The sequence below is a fragment of the Trichosurus vulpecula genome, chromosome 4, assembly GCF_011100635.1.
Source record: "Trichosurus vulpecula isolate mTriVul1 chromosome 4, mTriVul1.pri, whole genome shotgun sequence".
NCBI lineage: Eukaryota > Metazoa > Chordata > Mammalia > Diprotodontia > Phalangeridae > Trichosurus > Trichosurus vulpecula.
The window spans coordinates 393,647,638-393,674,672 of record NC_050576.1 but is presented as its reverse complement, the minus strand read 5'-3'; the positions used below and the strand labels follow the sequence as shown (position 1 = coordinate 393,674,672).

The 27,035-nt window shown below is 35.7% G+C and overlaps 1 protein-coding gene and 1 pseudogene across 1 annotated transcript in view; one reads left to right on the top strand and one right to left on the bottom strand.

Annotated features, from left to right (window-relative positions):
• Positions 1 to 365: 365 nt before the first annotated feature.
• The window catches only part of SEPTIN10 (septin 10), a 69,283-nt gene continuing 42,613 nt past the window's right edge, over positions 366 to 27,035 (bottom strand). Inside the window, exons 6-11 of the mRNA XM_036756835.1 lie at positions 25,609 to 25,770; positions 22,536 to 22,632; positions 20,854 to 21,022; positions 9,318 to 9,450; positions 3,032 to 3,219; positions 366 to 1,415 (exon numbers count right to left, since the gene is read on the bottom strand). Of these exons, the coding sequence (XP_036612730.1) occupies positions 1,400 to 1,415; positions 3,032 to 3,219; positions 9,318 to 9,450; positions 20,854 to 21,022; positions 22,536 to 22,632; positions 25,609 to 25,770 (765 nt within the window). The 3' untranslated portion in view covers positions 366 to 1,399. The remainder of the gene's footprint in view (positions 1,416 to 3,031; positions 3,220 to 9,317; positions 9,451 to 20,853; positions 21,023 to 22,535; positions 22,633 to 25,608; positions 25,771 to 27,035) is intronic.
• LOC118845980 lies at positions 23,218 to 24,954 on the top strand (annotated as a pseudogene).

The window sequence follows — 27,035 nt, the reverse complement described above, 5'->3', positions numbered from 1 at the left end:
TCTCTCCTTTGTTTCTATCATACCCACAAGCCTGTTAACATTTAAGAACAGGAGAAGCAGACCAAGCCTTAGGATACATATAAAGTAACCTTAGGAAAACCAGGGCATAAGAATTGAGAGGCTTTACCTGAGTCAGTACGGCAAAGGCAGATAGAGTCCTTATCTTATCTACCTCACCAGATGGTAGAGATTCCAAGTGATAACAACAGGACAAACTTTGTGCTATGCATATGTTAAAGGTGCTCCTTGAAATAGACAGAGACCCTTAAAGTGAAGTAAAGGCTGCTTACAGGCTGAATAAATCAGGAAGACTTACATTCAAAGGCTTCTCATTGATGACTTAGGTTTAAAGTGATTTAGACACATTTTGCAAATATATCAATTTATTAGTCAAGAGTTAAGTGTCAGTTTTACTGTAGATATTCCAATACAAAAAAGAATAATATTAACCAACAATTACTACTGTTAACTAATGGTTAGAAATCATCATGTTTTTCTCGGGCATGATACGAAGGCACTTTGAATTCAAATATTTAATGTAGTAGAGGGCAGAGATACCTAAAATTTGTATGCATCTTTAATAGTAAGATGTTTGCAATTACTATCTAAGCATTAACTTCTGTCTCTATGTACTTAACACTTTTTTTTCTCCCAAACATACCAGACAGGGTTTTAAAGTACTCAAATAATTTGGTGGTATGAATCAATGAAATACAAGGAAATATTGTAAAAATGCACAGGGCAGCAATCACTAGAGAGGCTGACAAACTTAGGTAGTTTTGCTCATGTACTCATTCATCAGTACGGCAAGTCAAGATAGAAAAACTTTCAATCATATTCCATAATTGGATAACGCAGCTATAAAAAGTCCTTACCAATCATCTATAACTAGTAAATGGTTAAACAGTCTCAGGTATTCCTTTAAAGCTCTAAAAATTAAATGGTGTTTAGTATGTTAAAATAGTCAAAATATCTTTTTTTTTTAAAGAATGATTCTTGTACATATTCATGTGAATATAAATGCAATACAGCCTTTGTACTGTGACCAAGTGCTGTATTTTAAAGGCATTGAGTCTTATCTTTGGTACAATGAATTTGCAAAGGGTCAATAATTTGGCAATACAAGGAGACAGCTTAAGTGCATTTCAAAGTAGCAGCAATAAAGACTAATATCAGTAACTTATGGCCTATATATTGGCCTTCTATTTTAAAATATCTTTACATAACTGCTAGTTGCTATGGTCATCTAACGTGTCCTTAGTTAAAAAATTACAGCGCAAAAAAACAAACAAAAAAAAAACCCACCACTACATAATAAGAATAGAAAATCAAAGCATACTTCTAAACATAACGTTTGCTTGTGTGATCGTCTTCGCTGTATAAATCTGGAACTTCTGTATCACATAAAGCCGGAGCTGAAAGAGGGGAAAAAAAGAGTGCTGACTGGCATATAAGAAAAGACAACAGAAAACAGAATTGCCTAGAATGTGTTTGGCATGACCTCTGCTAAAACCCAATTTTTGTTTAATACTGCAAAGAAAAAAAAATCAAGACGCAGAAATGCATTTTCAAAAACTACATTACTGGATTTTTATAAGAATGAGAAAAAAATAATATTTTTGAATTTTCAGATAAGAGTGTGAGGAGTTTGACTCCGTTTAACTTTGAAAACAATGCTTGCAAGATCAATGCCCTGTAACTCTCAGAAAGCCTACAACTACTGATTCCATTGACATTAAATTTACCCAAAGCAACCAAAAATAGTGAAAAGGGGAAAAAAAGGAAAAAGCTTCTCCTCTTTATTGTAAGACAAGCTTACTGAAAAGCAGTAACAAAGTTAAACTACTCAGTGTAGCACAGCTGGATGTCAGTCATCTAGTGCAACACCTTCATTTTACAAATGAGGAAACTAAGGTCTAGAGAGATTAAGTGACTTGCCCAAGGTCACAAAGATAGATGAAGTGGCAGGGTTGAGACTTTGAGTCTTGACTTCAAGTCTAGAACTCTTTCTACTGTCAATCTTAATATTTAAGCATTTTTATGAACAATGTAATGAAATAGAACTTGAATAAATTGTAGGTATTAAAAACCAGCATTATATTCATTACAACGGGCATCACATGTTAGCACATGTTCTTCATTTTGCCGTTTTTTAAAATAGAAACTGCTCCTTCCTAACATCTCTGATGGCTGTAAAAGCCATAGATTGGTCTAACCTAAAAATCTCCATGAAACCCCCCAAAACCTGGTTTCTTTTCTTTTGATGTGTATGGAAAGCCTCTTTCAAAAGGTACTGTGCACCAAAGTTACATTTTTAGGAATGTTTTAAAGAGTTCTAATTTCTGAAAATGCTGGGTCTGTAATGGATACTACCACAATAACAATAACGAAAATTATTTGGCAGTGTTCAAGCCACTGACCCAAAAGAAAGTGAGGTTAGATCCCCAAAGGAGTCACTAGTAGAAGGGGTTATTTTGAATTCCAGTAACAGCCAGAAAGGTGAACAGAGGCAATGTGCAGAAGGGACTCTTCACTCTCAAAAGGGCAGATGCCAAAGTTATATTGAACATAAGTTAATTTTTGTTTGGACACATAGCCATAACCCTCAAGATAATGCAAATGTTACTCTTGGCTACCCTCTTTTATGAGTGTGGCCCTCTCTGTCTCTTTATGTTGGCTCACCAGCCTTTTTACAAGTTTGGCATTGTGGCACCAGAATTTAAAGTCTGGAAGTCTTATTGAAATAAAAATTGTCATAGCATTCATATCAGCAAAATTTGACAAGAAAAACTATTTTAGAAATAAAAGGCCTTTTTAATCTCATATTTTTTAAAAAATATCTTTACACTGCCTTTAAAGCCTATAATACTAATTTTAGTTTGAGCTTATACAGAGGTAATAGCAGGTCTGAATTTATCATAGGTATACCTCCAGACACAGGTAAGACTCAGAGAAAACTTATCTGTTTTCCTGGCTCACATCCCTTTTCAGTGTAATGGCACTGATGGTCTAGGTTTCAGAGAATACTTACTTCTTACGATCCTTTTCTCTCTTCACACCGATACCAGATGCATTTAAAGGTTGGTTTTGGAGTAGCTCAGATGCAGCTTTCTTTTTAGCAAAAGCACTTATTTCTTCTTCCAAATACCTTCTCTTGTCTTCAAGTTTCATTCTTTCTTCCTGATGAAGTCTTTTAAGATGTTCAAATCTGCCCTGCAGCTGAGAAGCAAGTGTGTAGTTCTGATTACCATGCATGTGGTGGCAGCATAACTCCAAGAATCAATTCAGCAAGAAACTATTTCACAAGCACTTAAGACAATTCAAGTAAAAACTCACATATAGAAATTCCCCAATGTCTTTTATCATCATTTTAAAGATATGCTTGATTATAAAATAAATCAGAATGCTAATATTCAGAGCCCTCTGTTCTTTTCAAAGTATTTTCTAACATTCACATATTTTACATTTGCAAAGTATTTTATAAATATTATATTCTCTGTTCTTCACAACAGTGTGAACTATTATTTACATATATATATTATTTACATATAAGGATAAGAGGCTAAGTGATTTGCTCTGTGTTGACACATCTAGTATACCAATGGTATCAAGTTCAAAAAGAAATAGATCCCTGTGGGCCTCATATTAACTTAAGAAAGTCACAGATTACCATTATGTATATTGGATTGCATTTTTATTTTTCTTAGAAGATTGTCTGTCCGTTACATTTTAATCTGGTTCAGTGAGCTTAGGTGTCTAAAAGTGCCACTTTAGAGTTTGATTTTTAGAGGAGGTGGATTCCCACCCCAGAGAGGCTCTTCAAGCAGATGCTAGATGACCACCTGTCAGGTGTTTTATAGCAAAGATTCCTTTAGAGGTATGAGTAGGATTAGCTGGCTACTATGAAGTCTGTTCCAAACATGAAATTCTATGAATTCTTTGATTTTGTGATTTTAAACTATGTTTGGTTTTCTCTATCCACTATCTTTTTTAGTATTTAATATATTTCTGCTTTGAGATTAACTCTTTAATCTTAATAAGCATACAAGTCAAATATTTTCACTGGCCCAAAGACTTCATAAAAACATCATTTTATTATACTATCCAGCTTACTGATGTTGTATTTCTTTGAACCACTGATGTTTGCTATTATTAAATTGTGAGCATATTAGACAATATCATAATAACTGCTGAAAATACTTGGTTTGGTAAAAAAAAGTAAAAAGTTAAACTGCATTTTTCCAAAAGGATGCCATATAGTAGGTACCTCACATAGCAGTAGGCTTAGTTTGTCAATATTAAACATATATTAGAAATACTTTTCTATTAACCGTGACAATAGAGAAGGGGATAGAATATATTGATAATATAAAAACTTACCAATTGTATAACCTTAAGCAAATTATTTAGCCCCTCTGGGCATGGGCTCCTCATCAACAAAATGAGTTGGGATTATATGGTCTCTTTCATGTATAAATCTATGAAATTAAGATCCTCTTTTCTATCTCTCTCCAACTGGCTGGACTATCAGCCAATATAACCAGCATGGATTCCTCTTATTCAAAAATCTCTGCTCCAGGCCACCTACTCTCACCAATTTCAAATTTGACCCATCTCTGACAACACAGAAAATAATTGTAAATGAGAACTTATTATAAGGGATGGCTTTCTGTGAGGGGGGAGAGGGAAAAATATAGATGACATAAAAACAAAAGATATTGATAAAAATTTAATTTTTTAAAAGTTAAAAATTAGAATACATCGATGAAATAAAAACAGAGATCCCTTAATCCCTCCCTGACCTGGTACATTAACTAACTATATACCAAGATTCCTGGATTCTTCCTACCCCTCATTAAGTAAGGAGGCTAACAGTAGGAAAAAATCAAGGAATCTCTTCTTTTTCCTCACCAGGACATCAACTGGGTGGAATCCTACTGGACCCATAGCCCATGTAACTTTTTCCCAGGTCAGAGTGGTAGTGGGGAAGCTGATAAAGTGAGAGGGGTAGTTGAGTAATTCAATCTAAATGTTCTACTGCCTCTACCCCACTCAAAAGTGGGGAGGAGGCAGTAGAGCAGGGGCTTAATTCTAGACAGAATTAGCTTTTTGAGGGAAAGTAAAGAAGTAAATACATGCCTCAAGCTGACAGAGAAGAAGGGAATTTCAGGGTGAATACAAAATAGCTTCTTTAAGAAGTGAATTGCTTTCCTGCCTTTTCCAAATATTAGTATTACAACACCAGTAATTTATATTGCAATAGACATACACTATATTTGAAATACATTGGTTGGTTAAACGGGATTTTGTAGGCTGGCTTTGGAACCTAATAATCATTTGTGATTGTACCTATGGGAAAAATATGTTTACAAATCCATTTACAAGTTTAAAATAATTTATAACCTAAGCATTGCCTATGCTTAAAATCATGGCACTCTAGAGATGAAAAGGATCTTAGAGACCATTTAGAGGGGTTTAGAAACCCCTCATTTGTGCAAGTGAAGTAAACAGTTGAAGTGACTTTCCTACTCAAGTTTATTTGACAAAGCCAGAACTAGATCTGAGCTCTCTTGACTCCCCTGCCCAATTCTCTAATACATGAAATTGCCTCTGAGAGAAACAGTTTCAAAACTCTTCCCCAACAAACTTTTAAAATAGTTGTTATTAAGTATTCAAATGTATTAGAATTACCTCTAAGTATCCAGTAATCCATCACAGCTTACCAATGCTATATGTTTGCCAATTGATAAATTATAAAAAGTAAAAGCAGCTAAATTATTTATGCTATTACAAAGCACAAAATTGTTGTACAAAAAGCAACCCCTCATGTAGCTTGCTTTACACAAATCTGAATGTGTGAATGAAATGTGTAAACAAAAATCCCAATTTAAACAAAGAAACTAGGAAATGATTCATTTTCTCAAATTCACAAGAGGGTTCTGTTCAATGGCAAGCTCCTTTACTGCATTTAAAATATTATTCAACTTGAAAAAAAAAACCAAATTAATTTGTGCACCATTTTGCAGGACTACTATAAAATTGTGAAAAAGAGCTTCCTCATGGAACAATGACCCTTATTTAGGTTCATTAATTCATTCAGCAACCATTGATTAAGCATCTATTTTATGTGAAAAGTAGACATCTAGATAGCACAGGGGATAGAGCGCTGGGACTGGAGTCAGAAAGATCCCAGTTCAAATGTGACCTCAGATATTAAGCGTGACCCTTGATAAGCCCCTTTACCCTGTTTGCGTCAGTTTCCTCATCTGTGAAACGAGCTAGAGAAGGAAATGGCAAACTACTCTATCTTTTGTTAAGACCCCAAATGAGGTCACAAAGAACCAGACACAACTGAGAAACAACGTAGGTGAATATTTACATAGCCCTAATTAGCCTGGTCCACATAAAAATGTTAATGACAATAGCTGCCTTTTATGTAGCCTTTGAGGTTTACAAAGTGCTTTATCTATATTGCCTAATGCAAATCTCGTAAGAGGCTAGGAACTAGGTAAAATGCCTCACAGTAAATGATTCATCACACAGCTAATAGTGTCAAAGTGAATTCAAACCCAGATCTCCTCTCCTTATTCAAGCACTCTTTCGACAATAATATATTTTGCCATCCAGAATAGATCCATTCAGGTTAAAGTTATTACTCCTGAAAGAACTGATTAATAGGAGTAGGCTAAATCAATATAAAAAAAATGCCAATACGACCTATCTTAATTTACTAATTCGGTGTCAGAGCAAAGGATTGTTTTATATAAAGTTAAAAAAAAATAAAATTCTTCTAGAGGAAAAAAAAGGCAGATCAAAGGATTAAGGGAAAAAATAGGGAGAAAAGTAGAAAGGAAAGAGATCTAGCAGTACCACATGCCAAACAAAGCAGTTTGATACTGTTAAGGCTGTTGGATAATGGTTAAAAACAACAAACTAACAGATCAGTGGAACAGTATAGGCTCAGAATATGCAGAAGCAAATGACCCTAGTTGTCTAGTCTAGTTAAACCTCAAAATTCCAGCCACATAAAAACTACTGGCACAACTAGAGAGCACTGTGGAAAAAAATCCAAGGAAAAAATCCCAAGACAAGCTCCAAGAAGATATGTGACATATATAAAAAGTCACTTCATATCAAATCAGAGGAGCAAGAAATTATCTTACAGATCTCTAGATAGATAAACAGTTCACGACCAAATGAGAAAAAGATCACGGAAGAGAAAATGGACAATCTTGTTTTCATACAAACAAAACTAAGGCAGTTAAAATCAGAAAGGAAATAGGTAACTGGGGTGGGGGGGAAATCTTTGTAGCAAGTTTCTCTGATGAAGGGTCAAAGGAAGAAATCTAAGCCTCCCACAGCCCTATGAAAAAATGCTCTAAGTCACTAACACTTAGTCATTCTGGAAAACCATTTAGAACTATGGCCCCAAAGTTATTAAACTGTCTATTCCCTTTAATAAATCCACACAAGTATTTATAGCTATTCTTTTTGTGGTGGCAAAGAACCACAAAGTAAGAGAAATTCATCAATTGGGGAATCATTGAACTTAACGTATATGAATGTAACAGAATATTACTGTGCCATAAGAAATGAAGAGGACCATTTCAGAGAAGCTTGGGCAGACACAGTGAAAACAGGCAGAACCAGGAAAACAAATTCTGTTCAATGTAATGACCATCAATGATTCTAGAGGACTGATGACGAAGCACGACGTTCTCCTCCTAATATAGAGGTGGAGGCCTCAAGATGCAGAATAAGATATACATTTTTGGATGCAGTGTGGGAATTTATTTTCTTTTTCCAGTGCTTCCAAAGATGGAAGAGAAAGCCAGAAGGGCTTAACAAATAAGCTGAACAGCTATGAAAATTAATGTTTAATTTATCACATACTAAAAAGAAAAGCTCTACCTAAAAGATTTATGGTTTCATGTACAATACCCTCCTCTTATTCTAAAATGTGTTGGTAACCACTCATTTTATTTCTTGTTTGTCAAGTTCAGAAGAAGAAAAAAATCCATTAGTTAAGACCAGAAATTTTTTAAAGGGGAAAAAAATAAAAGCAGCTTGCCAGTGTTTTCTTGAACTACTCAGTGTCAAAGTTTACAACATTAATAACATTTTTCTCAAAAAGATCTCCAATATTCTAGAGAACTGGCTATAGTTTCAGAACCCATCTCCTTTGTTTCTACCTGATTGTGTAAAGTAGGCTTTCTCAAAAAGGCCACTCGTTGGCCACCTTCTCTTTCTCCTGGCAATTCTATTCTGAGATCACAGATCACAGCAAGAAGGGATATCTCAGGTTTTGACTCAAAATCCAGAATTCTTTTTACTGTACCCTACTGTCTCCCATTGCTCATGGCTTCAACTATCACCTCTCTGCAGATAATTCTTTTGTTGTTCAGTCATGTCCAACTCTTTATGACCCCATCTGGCATTTTCTTGGCCAAGATACTGGAGTGGTTTGCCATTTCCTCCTCCAGGTCATTTTAAAGATGAGGAAACTGAGGCAAACAGGGTCAAACATCTAGTAAATGTCTGAGATCACATTTGAACCCAGGAAGATGAGTCTTCTAGATTTCAGGTCTGGTGATCTATCCATTATGCCACTTTGCTCCCCTGTGTAGATAACTCACATAGCTACAAATCCAGACTTTGACTCCTCTGAGTTCCACACTCACATTTATTTCCAGTTGTCTATAAGACATCTCCATTTGTATGTATCATAGGCATTCCAAGCTCAATGTCTAAAACCAAGTTTATCTTTTCTCCTAAACCTGCTCCTCATTCAGATAATTATTTCTCTAAGATTCAAAAACTTAATATTACCTTTCAATTACCTCTCTCCCAACCAGTGACCAAATCCTGACAAATCAAGTGATTCTACCTGTTCTCCTATTACCATACTCCTCAGTCAATCCAACAGCCTCCGAACAAGTGTTTTGACCATCCCTTTCTTTCCTCCAATCAATTCTCTGTATCACTTCCAGACCTACTTTTTAAAATTTGGAAAGATTGAATCAGTCTACTCTTCAAAAAAATCTATGGCTCCCTATTACCCAGTGAATGGTATGCAGGCACAATCACTTACATGAGCGGATTTATCCGTTGAAACAGTACTCCTCCTAATGGGCCCAATTTTTGTAAGCCAAATTTGTCATTTCAAATGTAAAATATTTATTTAAAATATGCTTGCCAGCAAGATAACTTTCTAAGCAAGAGCAGGGGGACTCCTAAAGTAGAGTAAATAAACTCTTTCAAATGAAATAAACAGGATACATACAAACCAAACAAAAACTCAAACCGGCAACACTTACCTCTCTCTCAGCTTCTTTCAAGATTGCTTCTTTCTCCTTCACTCGCTGCACAAACACCTGTTTCATCTCCTCTTCTTTCCTTTGACGTTCACCATAAAATTCATGTCTTTTGATTTCATAGGCCTCCTGAAGACTAAAAGCAATGTAATAAAATGCAACGCATTCTTAGGTAGGAATGAAATGCAAACATAGGCAAGCTCTATGATCAATCTAACTGCACTTTACACCCTTCCATCAGAGCAACCCAACATACAGAATTTTCCATCCTATGAAATTGATGAAGCAGGATGCTAGCTAATTAACAGCAGGATTCACATAACTGATCCATTTAACACAATTTGAAATTCCCTGAGGCACAATTCTACCGAAAAGAGAGTAAGAGCGATCCCTATAAAACAGGTTTTCTCATTTGCAGAAGTTCAGTGCTAAAAGATTCTCTTCAATATTTCAAAAATAAAAACTTTTTTCCCTTAAGTTAATTCTTAAGAATTCTAAAAGACAAATAAAATTAATTGTCCTCTTGTGGAAAAGGCAAAGATTTCCATTTGTCAAAATAGCAACTTCTATTTAAATTATTCCTATAATATGGCATTTTACATTTAAAATATGAAATATTAGAGATAGTATAGTAATTACAAAGGAAAAATACTTTTTGCAACACTTGCATGATGGCTCTATCAATCAACAGAAAATTCTGTTTCTAGTACATTTTTAAAAAACTGTCAGGTATCAAATAATCTTCACACACTCAACCTGTGCCAGGTGCTTAAAGGCAAAATACAGTATAATAATACCACACTTTGTGATAGCAACTTAGAGTTTTCAAATACCTTTCCCATAAAGCATCTCCCTTTGACCTTGACAATGCCCAGGGAGCACAACTTTGACAGCTGAGTTAACTAACTGAGGCTCATTAAGGCTAAGTGACTTGCCCCAGATTATATTCATTAATGATAAATAAGTCAAGAAAAGTTATAGTTCAGAGAAGATGAAATCTTAAAAATCACGGGAATAGTTTTTACTCAAGCACAAAAGCCAACAGACACTGTGGATCTCAAACTCGTTGTTGAGTCATTTCCGCAATGTCCGACTCTCCATAACTCATTTGGGGTTTCCTTTATACTGGAGCGGTTTGTCACATCCTTCTCCAGCTCATTTTTACAGATGAGGAACTGAGGCAAACAAGGTTAAGTGACTTGTCCAGGGTCACACAGCTAGTGTCTGAAGCCATATTTGAATTCCAGTCCTCCTGACTCCAGGGCGGGCACTCCATCCACCATTCCACCTAGCTGCCCTAAAATCTCAAACTATTTATGTCCTAAACAGAGCTCGCTATTGTTCTTCTCAAAATGGCCCCTCTTCCTATCATCTTTTCAGTTCTATTTCCAAAACAAGTCTCTCATCTGTCCCTTTTCCTCCACTCAGACATCAAATTGACTCAAGTCCTTATCTCTTCTCATCTGGCCTATTGCAATAACCTAACTTCTCTCACTCCCTCAAGTTTCTCTAATCATCCTCCACACAGCTGACAAATGATAACCCTAAAGTACAGATCTAAACATATCCTTTCTTTCTCAAGAGGTTCTAGTGACTGGAAGTTGTTTCTAGGATAAAACAGACTCCACACGACGGCTCACACTTATTTTTGTTACTACCTCCCTGGAGTTTAGTACAGTGCTCTGCATAATGTAGGTGCTGAATGATTTGTTCTATTTTATGAACATACTAAGAAGTTGAGATGTCTATTTTCTAAGCCCACTGTAGACTATAAACATCAAATTAGAACAAGGAACAAGGCTGCTAAAAATAAAATCAGACACAATGAGAGAGGAACAAAGTGACCAGATCCTTAGGGAAAAGGCATAAAACTTCAGAAAGTTAACATTTTGAGACATTAATGGCAGGGAAATTATTTACAGACCTCTACAGTCTAGCTCAAGCCTACCTTCCCAAACGTATTAAGCTTTACTGAGTCTATGACCCAGGCACACTGGCATGCTTTCTATCCTTCCCATGACACATCCTATTTCCCATCTATACCTTCTCACCATGCTTGGAATGCACTTCCCACTCACCTTCACTTCTTTGGGGTTTTTTTGGTTGTTTTTTTGGCAGGGCAATTGGTGTTAAGTGACTTGCCCAAGGTCACACAGCTAGTACATGCACCAAGTGTCTGAAGCCACATTTGAACTCAGGTCCTCTTGACTCCAGGGCTGATGCTCTACTCACTGCGCCACCTAGCGGCCCCTCACCTTCACTTCTTAGAAGAATGCCTAGCTAACTAGGTTAGCATCTTAAACTCAGCTAAAGTATCACTTCCAACAGGAGGCCTTTCCTGATCCAGAGGCTGTTCTTGTTCTTCCTCTCCCCAAACACAGCGGATAGGGGGACACAGGTGACTTGTGGTCAAGAAGACTTGGGTTCAATTCCCACCTTAAACATATGGGACATGTGGGAGCAAGTCATTCAACCTCTCTATGCCTCAATTTTCTCAACTGCTATAAATGAGGAGGTTGGACTCAGGGGCCTCTAAATTCTTTTCTAGCTCTAAATGAAAGATCTTATGAAATTGCCTTGTGTATCTGTGTATGTATAGATACATACACATGTATCTATACACACACATACACGTGAGCATGTATATATGTGTATACATATATATATATATATATATATACACACACACACATATATATATTCTGTGTGTGTGTGTGTGCATGCATGTGTATGTGTGTCTGGTTGCTGTCCTTCATTCTTTAAAAGGACAAAAATGACATCACTATGTTAAGAGTCAAGTTACAGTGTACCTGACTGTGGCTGATCAGTCCAATACGAGCTCGGAAAGCTCTACCACAGGTCGGGCACAAATAGTCCATGTGAACATTTGGGATGGCTTCTCTAAATTTGCGAATCTTCATTGGTTAATTTTGCTAAACTGATTTTTAAAAAAATTCTTTGGTATCTGGAATGGCTTGCTGAGGAAGGGAAAGGGTAAATTCAGAAATGAGGGTGATATAAAAACAAAAGATATCAACAAACATTTTAAATTAAATGCTGATTGATTCACTCCTACATAGCATAACTGGTGTTAAAAATGACAATTCTGAGCCAATATTATGTAACGGATAGAGAGATGGCCTTAAGGTCAGGAAGATCTGGGTTCAAGTTTTGACACTAATACATGTGGGCCTAGGAGCAAGTCCCTTCACTTCTCAGTAAACAACTCTCAGGCTATCAATTGCATAGGAATTGGTAGCAGGAGGTTCCTCACCAGGAGTTCCTTACACCGATGCCATCAGCGGCTTTATCTAAAAGACAGTCAATGTACTCTGAGGCAAAAAGGGTATTGACATATTTTTTTTTTGGTTTTACTGCAAATGATTAATTTATTTTAAAAGCTTTTTGATAAAACAAAAACTTTTAGGTCCCTAGAAAACTTAGCTACTCAATGATCAATTCCCCCATGGACTAACCATGGCCACAGGTCTATTGTCATGATTATGCCAGGATTTTAACTCACTCTACAACTCTGACTATAGGGTATACCTGCTTTCCAAAGCTGAGCATTAAAGATTCCAAAATGTCACCAGGCAACAATTCTAAAGTATAAATTATAATGATTAGTGTGTTAATAGCAAACATATCAGCCCTCTGGGATGGCAGGTTGTTTTTAGGATTTAGTGGAGACTTTGGCTTAAATCTGAAATAATTAAACATGTGCAATCTAGGCATTTCTTTTACTTAATATAAATAAGATTATACTCAATTAATTAAAAACATGACATTCTAATGCCATTTATTTAGTCTCATGACCTTGTACATGATATACACTAGAAGATTAAGATGTCAACTTTGAAGGAGCACAATAATTCAGTAATGAATTAAGGTAGTGCATATCATCTATACTAATGAGCTATGAAAACTTGGACAAATGAATGAGTTTCTTATCTGTAAAGATCAATTAAATTCAGTAGACACGTATTAAACACCTAGTAGGTGCCAGGAAAACAGTATTTACATCCTATGAGCTTATAGTATATTGTAATAAGAAGTCACACTTACATAGGTTTGAGGGTTTTTTTAAAGTATACATATACATATATATGCATATGTATGTGTGTGTGTATGTGTCTGTGTGTATATATATATATGTGTGTGTATATATATATATCTCATTTGAGCTCTACAATAACCTTTTGAGGGAGGTACTATTATTATTCCCTTTTCACAGATGAGGAATTTGAAGCTCAGAGAGTTAAGTGATTTGCCCAGAGTCACAGGACTGATGAGTACCAGAGGTCTCTTGACTTCAAGTTCAATTCTCTGTCCTGTCAATAATCCTGCCGTTCCATGAATTATATTTACCACATACACTATACACTTCTCTGTACAGGTCATCTCCCCACTAAAATGTATGCTCCTTTGTAAATGTGGATCTTACTATTATTCTTTAAAAAAATACACCACATAATCTGAAAATACTAAGAAATTATAAATCTGTTAGAAATCAGAGAGAAGCTACCTAACCATTATTTAATTTTTAAAAAGATAAAATACAAAATAGTAATATTATAATGACCCTTACGCCACAGGCAGATGATTACTTTTACTAAATCAAGCCTAACTCTGGAAAAGGGTTCAATATTTTTATCTTTATTTACTTTCAAGTTTTAGGTTAAATTTACGTTCAACATTAAGTTTATGTTACTACTTTTCTTAAATTAAATGCGGATCCTTACAAACAAAATTACTAATTTCTTTTTTCTGTAGGTAATCAATATATAGCCTTGTGACATACTGTCTCCTCACCATGGCCCCTCTATAAAGCCATCTCCATCCCATCAGAGACTTGGATTCCACCTTTCATTCTCCCCAGCTCTAACAGGTGAATCTCTTTCTTTGGTTTATCTTGTTTGGAAGCAGGACTTTTACACCACTGCTATTTCCTGCCATCTCTTCAACATGTTCTCATACTCTATTTGTTTACCTTCCCCCGTTAGTCACACAGTGTCCTAATAAACGCTCTTTTCTCTGTGTGGGATACAAGAGTGTGAAAGCTTCCCTATGAATAACTTAGGCAAGGTGATACTCAAATAGTACAAATTTAGTTGGGATGTACACCTCACTAGGCCTAAGTTTCGTTTTCCTGTAAATCATATGATTTCAGGGAAATCAAGTGGTCTCCCCCTCCCCTAGCCTACTCACAAACCGCCATCTTAACATTAAAATTTCCCTATAAGGTAATTCTGTAGTTTCTGTGCTGGTATTGGGTAAACTTATTCTGGGTTAGATTGTGAGGCCACCTGTCCCCGCAAATAGGGACAGGGGTCCAGCCTCTGGGGGTGGGATTTCTTAGAATTGTTTGTACAAGGTTATATATCCCCTTGCCTGCCCTCTCCCCCTTGCCTCTCTTCACTACCCTTTCCGCCCTGGTAGTGGGAGATGCCCAATTCTCGCAAGACTTGATCAAATAAAGCTTCTGTTTTGTTTCTACCTTGAGAAAACTGAGACACCTCTGTTTTTTTATTTGAGCTAGTGGTCTGTTGTCTCACACATCTCTTTCTCTCCCTTTCCCTCTCTCCCTCATCCCTATGAGGAAGGCAGGAACCAAGAAGAACACTACCATTTAGCTATAAAAACTAACTGCAAAAAAACCCAATTTTAAACAGTTAAATAATCGTGGAATTGAATGACTTGAAAGGCTCTTGAGAGATGATCTGGTGGTCATAGTACTCTCCCAAACAGACAACATCAGATTTAAAACAGAATAAAATTTGATCAAAAATCTTCAAGGAAAGACTTCATGTAATTTGTATATTATTGAGAAACATATTTACACCTTTTCCAAATATACTCACTTTCTTGCATTGGTAACTAAGGTGGGACTTTCTTACTGTTTTAAAGTGATAAATTAATTAAGTCTCTTTGATTTGAGTCTTAGGAGGTGCTAACCCCAGGTCCACACCCTTTTACTACTAGGTGCAAAGCCCTAGGCCCAAACCCCTAATCACTAGGTGCTAAGCCTATGTGGGCTGTGAAGCCCTCAGGTTCCTAAGGGGAGTTGCTAAGACCAGAGCCAACAGTAGGTGCCTAAGTTCTGGTCACTCAGATGACGTTTGATGATGTCCAAAGACTGTAAAAAAAGAGAGAACAGAGCTATCTGCTTGAGGCTGTCACTCCTGGAGGAGTGTTGGTGTGGGACTCTGGGCAGCTGCTCTAAGAGCCTCCCGGCTCTTCAACCCAGACATTGATAGTTTCTTGGTAACTATGAATTGTATTTGGTCTGTATATAATGTATGTCTGTAATTTGTATTTGCTCTGAAGTCCAGGGTGCTAGCTTTTCCCCCTGAACTAAGTGAATGATATTTGTATGTTGGATTAAAGTACGATTGTTAACCCCTTGACCATTACTTTCCTTAGTAAAGCAGATCAAAGAACCTGTGTTGGCAGCGTTCTTGTTTGTTGGGCTTGTATTGGTCTTTCACCCCCACAACAGCTGCTAGCTGAATCTGAAAGTCTTTATAAAATATCAATTTCCTTGCCTTTAAACACAAATTCATTATCAAATTCAAATTTCCAATCAGAGTTCTTTTCTTCTGTTATATTTATATATTTTAAACATATATTGATTGATTTTATCTTCAAATAATGTCAGGAAAAAAGAGGTAGGAAAAACTGGAAAAAAAAAAAAAAGGACACAGCAGCTAGGTGACACAGTGGAAAGAGTGCTGGCCCTGCAGTCAGGAGGACCTGAGTTCAAATGCGACCTCAGACACTTTCTAGCTATGTGACCCTGGACAAGTCACTTAACTCTGTTTGCCTCAGTTCCACATCTGTAAAAGGAGCTGGAGAAGAAAATGGCAAACCATTCCAACATCTTTACCAAGAAAACCCCAAATAGGGTCACGAAGAGTTGAACACAACAGAAACGACTCAACAACAACAGATACTAAATGTCAGCTGAATTGAGTTCTCCTGCCTATGGTGCTTATGAACCTCTTAACTAAACACTTGCCAATTTATACTTTTGTTCTTTTCATATGTGGTTTTTATTCATTATATGTGCCACTTCCATTTAATCTCTCTGCAATAATAATTTCTTAATTCCTTTATCCTATATGATCCCTAAGTTCCCTTATAATCATAAGCGCTTACCAGAAATGATATTAATTCTTCTCTTTTACTCTCCTTTCTCTCAAGCAAATTGTTTTTGCAATTTTTTTCTAAATTTTGCACTGCATTTAATCATTACGTTACGTATACGTCATGTTATATTTCTTCTTCCAAACTTTTTGTTTTATAGAATAAAGATCTTAATATCTTTGTTCTTTAGATGCCTATTTTGTATTCTTATTTCTCTTATAATACTCAATTTAACACTGAGTATCTACAAATGTACAGGGCATTAAGCTAGATGAAAAAAAACTACAAGCTCTATGCTTATGGGTCTCCCCCCATGCCTCTTTATATAGCTTTTCTACCTTTCCTTTTTAAGTATTCTGATTTCACCATCTTTTCAGATTTCCTTCTATATGTCTTTTAACTTGGGAAAATGGAAATGTAAATAATTCATATCCTTTTGGTGGCTACCATGCGAAAGTTACATGAAGCTGAGCAACAATTCTACATTTACTCTACCTAAATCACCTTCTTCCAAAGGCAGTTAAATAATCTTTTGAGATCATTTCCCCTCCTGTATAGCATAATGTGGTAGAAAAGATCCATTCACACAAAGCAGACTAAGCATCTTGCTGGAAATCATATATCTCTGATGTTAAGACAAATAAAAGAAAACTAGAACCATTTTCTATTTCTAGTTTTGTAGGATCTCACATTTAGAGCTGGAAAGAATTCTAGAAGCCATCTAATATAATCCCCTCTTTCCAAAGATTAGGAGACTATGGTCCAGAGGGCTTAAGTCATTAGCCCAAGGTCAAACAGAAAATAAGTAAAAGACCTTGGTATTTTAACCCAATCCTCTGGTTCCAAATGCAATGTTCTTTCCACTGTATAACACAGTCTCTGATTTATATAAATCATGTATCTTACAAATCTTCCACTAGTAAACTTATTTCTTCTATCTTCCCACCCCCTTCCTATATTTGCATTTCTCAATACTCTGTGTAGACAGAATATGTAAAGTAAAAAAGAATACTGGACTTGGAGTCAAGAGACCTGGGTTCTAGTCTCATATTTGCTATCCATTATACGGGCACAACGCGTCTGGATTTTACTCACCATGTATATAAAATGAGAGAGTTGAACTAGATGTTTTCAAGATGCAAGAATGACCTTCAGTGATTCCTTGCACCCTCTCTCTTTCTCCAGTGTATCAGACTGGCTTTCTTCACTCTCTCTTTTTGTTTTTTAACTTTATTTATTTACCATAACTGTTAATTTCACATATTATGCTGATTTGTTTCATTTCCAAAAGATGGTAAGCGGAGAGAAAGAGGTAAGACCAAATGAAAAAGGGACAAAAGGAAATAAAAACCAAGAAAATAGCAGAAATGAGGCATATGCTTGAGAAGACAGTGGGGAAGAAGTGGTCTACAAAAGAAGCTGCTCTGTATGAGATATTTTATTACTGAAATACCCCTTAGTTCCTTCCCCACCTCGCAAATGTTGTATGTGTGTGTGTGTGTGTGTGTGTGTGTGTGTATGTGTGTGTGTGTGTATGTATATATGTATATATATGTGTGTATATATATGTATATATATATAGATATGAAATTTGTTTCTTTAACTTCATAGGCCTTATTTTTTTATATTCTTAAGCTATGTGCTAAACATAAAAATTTGATGAGAAAGTCTAAATTGAGCCACTAATCTTTATAAAAATTGTCAATTTTAAAAATACATAAAGCTGCATTATACTCTTAGCCTACTCAATATTACATCTGTAACTAAGGGAATTTTTTTGTAAACCTAACTTTGGATTAAAACTCTAAAGTATATACCCATTTAAGAAGCTGTACTATATTATTCTTATCATACCCGCCATATGTCAAGATGTTTCCAAGAGAAAATACATCTGAAGGCCTGTTTTTGGATTCCAGGAATGTCACACTTACTCAGGGACTGGCAGCAGAACCCAGGATTCCTCATCTCTCCCTTTCCATTGTGACCACCTGTGGCTTCTGACTAGGTTTCTAGCCTCCGCTATCTATTACAGATCAAATACGATCTCAGCTTCTCTGTTCCTCCTGTCCTAGAAACAGTCCCACAAATCTTTGGATGCTTTCTAAGGGTCTTAATGATAGCAAAGGGAAAGCAGATAAGCGGTTTAAAAAATCATTAACTTATTTGCTTTAAAGTTTTAAAAGTGCTTTTCTTACAATGATCCTACAAGCAGCTAATGAAAGTATTATTATTATTTTACAGATAATAATGGTGGCTGAGCAATGTTAAGAAACTCATATAGCAAAGAAACATCAGAGTTAATGATTGGAACCCATACCTCATGACCCAGTTCTGGTGCACCATTCTCAGTTTTGAGTGTTTTCAAAATAAAACATCTAGCATTCAAGTAAATGTAAGTAGAACTGGGCCTCATCTTTCGCTTGTAACTTCTGTTCTTGAAAACCTGGTCCAATCCCTATATTAACCTGTAGCTTGTGATCCTGGTTCCTATAGAAACCATTCATACATAAGGATATAGTATTGCACTGAATTTTTAGGAGAAACTGGTAACACTAACTACCAGTTTTTCAAAAGCAAAAAAATCAGGAACAAAAAATTTTCTAGCTCCCTTAAATTTTACAGCTAACAAAAGTACTTAACTAAACCATTAATTTGACAGTTGCTTTTTAGTACGTGACTTAAACATGAACTATTTCCTTGTGTGAGTGGGCTCCTTGAATGTGAGCACCTACCTGAAAACATTGTGTTTTCAATAAATATTGAAACAAAGCAGGTGGTGAGTCATAGTAACCGAAGCCCTTGGCAGGCTGTATCAGAGTATGTAAATCTAGGACATCTCTGCTGCTACATATCTCCAGCTAAGGTTTGGTGGGAATCGATCAGCTGATCTATCTTGAAATAAATGTAACCTAGTCAATTGCAGGCTGACCACCAAAGCTATTCCTTTTCCCCATCTTAAAAAGGCAAATTAAAGGTAGATTTTCCTTTGGAAAGAGTGACAGCCACCTGCTGTGAATTATGTAGCTGCACAATTAGGGAAGAATACTTTAATTTCACAACATCATGACTGGAGCCATAGTGTCTGTGCTTGAAAAATCCCATCAAGAAAGGGATTTTTAAGAAGTCTTGATGAGTCAAATAATGCTTTATGGCAGAACATCTACAAAAACGAGAGCTTCAAGTAAATTAAAAAACTCTTGCCCAAAAATTTAAACTTGATCTATGATTAACAAGACTGCAAAATCAATCTGATTTGAGGTTCAACATTACTACTTTCTGTGCTTATACTTGTAAAACGCCAAGATATGGCCAATATGCAGACAGCAGGATGGAGAAGGAAGAGAAAGGGCCCAAATAATTTACAAATGCAAAGAGAAAATCCCATTAGAAAATAACCATATCTGCAGAAAGGCAATTTTCTGCAAAGCTTTATCAAGATAAATCTAATTAGAATTATAAGTTTGCATAAGTCCTGAAATATTCAGATTTAAACTTAAAATTATTTCAACAAAAAAATGTTGGAAATGTAAAATTTATCCCCAGGCAAATTTTCAACAGAATTCTTGATGCTCAGTTTTTGTATGATTTTTTAAATGAGCTTTTCTTGTTTTCCTACATACATGAGTATATTAAGGTCAGAGAGTGGATTTGTTCTTTCATTAGTATAGGAATATGATGGCAAGCAAATTCCCTTTACCAATGCAGACTGGCAACCTTTAGATTGGGTGATTTGCCCAGGGTCATATAGCCATATGAATCAGATGCAGGACTTTGAACCCAAGTCTTCCTGACTTGGAGACCAGTCCTCTAGAGACTATGACATGTTGCTTCTATAAAAAGATAAAGAAACAAATGTTTTGAAACAGACCTGTAATTTCATTAATATAAGGAGCTCCCAATAAGGAAACTTCCTAATTCCATCTATGAACACATAAAAGCAGTATCTCCATACTTTAGAGTCTTTTATTATAAGAGGTGCATAGGGAATACAGAGTTTAAATGATTTATCTATGACCACACACCCAGTATGCATCAGAAATAGGACTTAAATCTAAGTCAAGGGGACAGCTAGGTGGCACAGTGAGTACAGCACTGGCCCTGGAGTCAGAGGGACCTGAGTTCAAATCTGACCTCAGACACTTGACACATGTACTAGCTGTGTGACCGTGGGCAAGTCACTTAACCCCAACTGCCCTGCCCCCCCCCCAATCTAAGTCAATTCTGACTTCAAAGCTAGCTCTCATTACACTAAGCCACACTGCAAACTGTCTCTCCCATATATCCCTCTATGAAGTCTGTTAAATCTCTCCTTTAGGTGGTCATTTTCTAGTATATTAAAAAGTGTTGCAATGCAATGTCAGTTCTTTCTCATATAAAAGAATGTCCAATTTACCTGACTGGTTTGTTCTCTGGGCTTACATCTTTAAAACCCATCTCCTCCAGTTTGCATCGCCTATATAGTTCATAATGTCGAGTATGGGTTTGTTCTCTCAGGTCCTCCATATTTGTGCAAATAAGCATTTCACGGAGCTTTACAAAGTCACAGTGATTTTCATTTTCCACTAGTCAGAAAAAGGACAGTAGGAAAAGTGGTATATAATGTAAACACTTGAAATAACTTATAAATTACAAGTTTAATAAGCAAGCAAGCTATAGTCCAAGTGTTCTTTTCAAGGGCAAAAGAGCTGCATTATAATTAAATTATAAGCAAAATTAATAAATCAGGAAAATGTTAAACATTCAATGTCTAATAGGTAGATAGCATCTTATGCTATTTTCTAATTATCCACAGGTATAATATGATATATAATATATAACACAGATATAGCTATACCATTTTATATAGAAACTGGTACTCTGTTAACAATCCATAAACAAATGTCACCAGGCCATTTCATCTAGAGCTGATTGAAAACACTTGCTATTCTTAAAGTAGTTAAGTCTAATGATACAAAATTCTCAAGATTCTGATTAATTTTAGTCAAATAGTTGCTAAGTGTTCATAGACTCATATTACCATATTATACATGACACAAAGTATGTTTTCCCTACAGCCTAAACGTGCTGTATCCAAATAAGCATAAACACAATGTGATATGCTACAACGGCCAATTTTTTATACATTTCTTACATTAAGAAAATACAGGTATATTTTGTTATCAGAGTTTGATATCCAACGGTGAAATACATATTATATATAACATACACACACATGCATATAATGATTTCTATTGTTATTATTATCATTATTATTATATCTAGTATCCAGAAGAAGCACCAAGTGTGACAGATACTCAGAAAGATTTGATGTATAATCCCAGGGACAGACTGGAACAGACCTCAGGACCAGCTGAGCATAGAGGCTTAGCACCAAAGGATTTGTCCCCACAACAGTTAATCAACAAACATTTAATAGGTTCCCAATATGTACTGGACCAGATGATGGGGAGGGGGAGAAAGGACAGAAGGCATAACACTTTTCAAAACTGTCTACTACTAAAGTCTAAAGAAATTGTGATCTGGCTTAGAAGAAACAGTCACACCAATGAAAACACGGTGAAATTTAAAAAAGGCACACGGATAGAATTTGTGATTGGATGTTGGTTTATTGGTTTGTTTTTTTAAAATAACCTGCACGGAAGGACTGTGTGTGTGTCTGTGTGTCTGTGTGTGTGTACACACACAGATATAAGCATATATGTGCATCATTGGATCACTTAATACTTTTATCCACGAGACATTGTTCATTATGCACTGCACATCTTCATTGATAAAGAAATCTGTTTTAATGTTATTGTACCTATTCAAATTGTTTAGTTTTATTTTTTGAAGATTTTAGATCTATCTCTCCCCCAAAATTTAAGAAACATTTTCTAGAACCAATTATCATCTACAATAAGCACTACCTTGGATCAAAAAAACTGGACGCAAATTCCATTTTCCTTAAATAAATTTCTAAATTAACAATATCTACGAATAAATTATTAGAATGATGCATCTTATTGAAAATTATAATCATTACACTATGAACAAATTATACTTGAAACAATCATCCAAATACTTGTTCATATTCACCTTGAACGATGCCCCATGGGTACTGACGAGCTTTCACCATCTTATTTCCAAGTTTGACCTCTTCCATACTACCCACAACAGCAAATGGCAAAAATCCCTGGAAAAGATCTCTTTTTATCAATTTTACATTCTCATACCAATGTGAAAACAGATACACCAAAGTTTCCAAGTATTTGGATGAAAAGAACATACATAATGAAATTGCTTAAAACATATTATTTATATTTTGCATTATACCTTAAATTACTAAAACTAGGTTTCACAGCTCATTATTTACCCTCATTAATCAAAACATACATAATATTAATAATAATAATACACACACACCAAATTAAAATTCACCAAACATTTTAGCAAGACACTTGAAGATAAAATGTCACATACAAAAATAGCCCTTGCTCTGAAGGAACTCACATTTTACTTCTACCTAACATTAACTTAAGAGATGACTGTACAGCAGCCCCTAAAACAAATTCAGCTTTAGATCTTGACAGGTAAGTAAGGCTGTTGTGAAGATTATAAGATAAATTACTTTGCCACCATATAAATGTCAGTCATTATTGACTCTGGCACCACCTCTGGTTTGGCTGACATACTCACTAAGAAACTCAAAAAACTGGTTTAGATCAAATTAAGTGGACACGTAACTAGCTGAAGGGATATTCTGAAAGAATAGCTAACAATGAATCATCATAAGGGTTAGAGAAAGACAAGTATAATGAACACTGTATATATTAGTTGAGTTTTCTAATAGTTGACCCTACATTCTGTAATCAGATCAATCAATTAAAAATGCATTTATTAGATACCTATTACACAAAGCATAGTGACGATCTTATGTGGAATATAATGAGTAAAAAATATATTTCCTTATTGGGAAATATATTTAACTCATTAGGAATACAAGGCCTATAAATGCCAGTGTTCTGGTTAATATTTAATGACCGACTTTCTGAGAGAGAGAAAAAAAGACAAAATCCATGTACACCCGACAGATTTTAAAGTTTAACCCAGATTATGAACATCTTCTCCATCACCTTCTTAAGAATAAACAAGCAACAAAACAATAAACCAAGCCCTGATTTTTAGAGTATGCCAATTTCTGATGCATAAATGCTCACAAATTTAACAATCAGTTCACAGATATAGTTTGTTCTGGCTCCAGCACACCTCCACCTATAAACTAGAAAGACAATAACTCAGGCTAGCATATTTTAAAAGGTCAAATGAGTAATAGATGTTAAGAAAGAAGGGAAAAGGGGGAGAAATAAAGTAATCAAGCTCTGTAGGTGGATGTTAAGACTTGGACTAGGATTTGAAAAATTCATAGGATTTCCATAGGTGGTGAGGAAGGCAAAGAAATTCCAAGCAGAAAAATGAGTACAAGCAAAGACTGAAAGATAAAACTGCAAAAGACATGCTTGGCTATCATTAGAGATTTGTAAAATATGTTCTTTGAGGCAAAACTGTGTTTTTTAAAAGAAACCATTTAGTCTGATAAAAATGCCAATAAAAAATTTATATGCTTCTCAAGTCGTGAATATAGAGCCCCAGAAGTGTTCCCCAGGGAAGATGATGGCTCCACTCAGCAGTTTCTCTTTTGGAGAACTGCCACAGAAATGCAACCTTGAAATCAAGTTTTTAACAACAACAAAAAGAGGGGTAGAGTGGGTGGCTTAAGCTTCCAAAAGCTGGGAAAGCAAACACAATCATCACGGGAGGTAGTATACAACGGTGGTATACAACTCTTGGGGCAGATAGAAGAACAACAGAAAGAATGCTTGATGCTGATAAGAGCTGTTGAGAAAAACACTTTCTATTTCCTATTATCTATTGCTGTGGTGCGATCACCTCAGGAGACACTGACATGGCAACCCAGGGGATCTCTTCTAATTTGACATTCCATTCCCCTTCCATAAAATGTCTACCCAAAATTGTTACTAGTAATCAAATGCTTAAACAGATGCTTTTTGGGTATCAAGGTTGCATGGGGACAGCCTTGGTTCTGGGAAGAGAAGATGTTACTGGATTTTTCCTCCACAAATCGTCTATCCTAATGGATAAAATTGCCTCATTTCACCATGGGTTCTGGGTCCTCACCAACAATGGCTGTATTTGAAGGTAAGTTTAAACCAGACATGGAAAAAGAGGAAGCCAAGAAGCTAATGAGACCATCTCAACTGATATCTCTAATGACCTGGGGTCTGGGAGCAAGATAGATCTCTATGTGATCATCAAGACCAAGTTGGACTTCATCTATCCATTTGATATGCCCAATATGAGGAGCAGGTTTGGCAGATACAAGTATGAGAAAGGGATACATATTCTCACCAAGAAAGTGACTTCCTTGGAAAGAGAAGTGCTGGATGAAGCAGTAAAAACTTCCTTACAAGGGCTTGTTCATCAACAAAACTACTGAACCAGAAGGTCTGGGGCTGCCCTGAGGTCACCTTGGTAAGACAAACTTATCATTAATAAAAAATAATTGTGCAAAAAAATAAGAATACTATAAATACATATGCATATGTTATATATGTAATAACAATGTAAAAATAAGAATACATAAATACATTATGTATATATTTGTTAGATTGTATATTTATATACACACATATGTTCTGTTTTCATTGAAGACAGAGTAAAAGAACTGAGTCAACCTAAAGGTCCCATCCAACTTTAATTTATGAGAAAATTAGTTTAAATCTTAATTCAACATTAGGAAGCTCTCCTCAACTTTAAATGATTGAAACATTCTAGAATGCTTTGACAAAGAAAGTTGTAATCACACCTTCATTTTTTTTAAAAAGGCAAACTATACTTCTTGGATAAGTAAACAAGATCCAGCTTGAAAGTACCTTCTAGCCCTGAAGGAGCTTGAAAAGTAAGGACAAAAGAAATAATTCTTAAGAATTTAAATCTGCAGAGGAATTTCCCTGATCAACAAAATAAAAAGATCCACATCAGATTTTTCTAATTCAATATGATCAAAGTTTATAGTTGAAGGAAACTAAAATCAAAGCACATTAGTAGCTAATAATGGTAGCCATAAAAAATTCAAATATTAAGTTCTTACATTCATTGCGGCATTCATTTGAGAAATAGTTTCATCATCTGTTGGGAACTGGTATATCTGGACTCCATTGCTGACCAATTCACTCATCAGCTTGATCTTAAACTTCTGTAATTCACTTTTAGAAATTGTGTCTGCTTTGGCAATCACAGGGATGATATTTACCTATTAGCATTGTTATAAAAGAAAAAAAAGAAAAAAATATCAAACAACCAAAGGTTATTTTCATATTTTTATATGAAGACTTTCCCATTCAAAATTAAGTCTGACCATAAACGTTTTTACCTTAATAATCATGGGATCCTATATTTACAGCATATCATTTATGCACCACACAAACTACAGATGCTTACCTTGCAAATCGTGTCAAAAAAAGACCTAGTGTTCTTGTAAGATTTTTTCCATCTGTATCAATATACCCAGGTGCAGAAATCTAGTCTTTTCTTTCCTGACTTCTCCTACTCCAAAAAGTTCCGTTAATAATAATATATGGAACTGTTCAGATCTTATGGTTCAACCCACAAGATAGTTCTACTTCCCTTTTCATTTAGAAGCTGAGGGATCAGGGCTAACCCTATGCCAGAAGCAATGGAAATTTGCCTCTGCTCCGTTCCCCTCACACCACCAAACTAGTTATCTCTATGCGATAGTGTAATGGCAAGTAAAGTGGGACTTTCTGGTGTCTTTTCTTTTGGAGTGCTTCTCAGCATTAAGATAATTAAGTGCCTTTGATTGAGCCCTGCCTTTGTTTCAATCAAAAGTCTTTGATGACCTGCTTGAGTCACAAGAAAGCCTAAGTCACATGAGTTTGAGTGGCATGGCTGTGACACCCTGTGACCCTGAAGAAGTGTACGTATACTCTGAGGTTAGCATTTTGCTTTGGGGCTCATTCATTGGATATGCCCCATTCTCCTCATGGTCCTTTTTCCAATTAGGTATCAGCCTACTTGCTATGTCTCCCAAGAGCATCTGAGTCTTCATGTGAAGTTTTTAAACATTAAAAAGCCTCTGAGACTCATGAATAAATATATACTTGTACAATTTCATACTCTCTGATAGGCTAGTAATAGGAAAGATCCTTTGAGGAAGAAGGAAAAGCTGCACAGCAGTTTGGGCTATTCACTTTGGAGAGGTGAGAGCTTCAAGCTGCGAACAGTAAAGCATCAGATTCTGGAGCACAAAGCACTAAAATAGTACTTAGAGCCTATTTCTTGCTTTCGTCATTTCCCCTCTACCAATTCCCACTGACTCACTATGCGATTTTTGTTTAACGCCTATTTGCGCTACTAATAATAAATTGCTTGAACATCAATTGTATGAACATCAGAAATCTGACAGCCAAGTTATTTGATTATAGAAATATCTTTCAAAGGAAACGATGTCACTGCTACATGTACCTTTGAAAACAGCATTCCACAATAAAAAAGAAA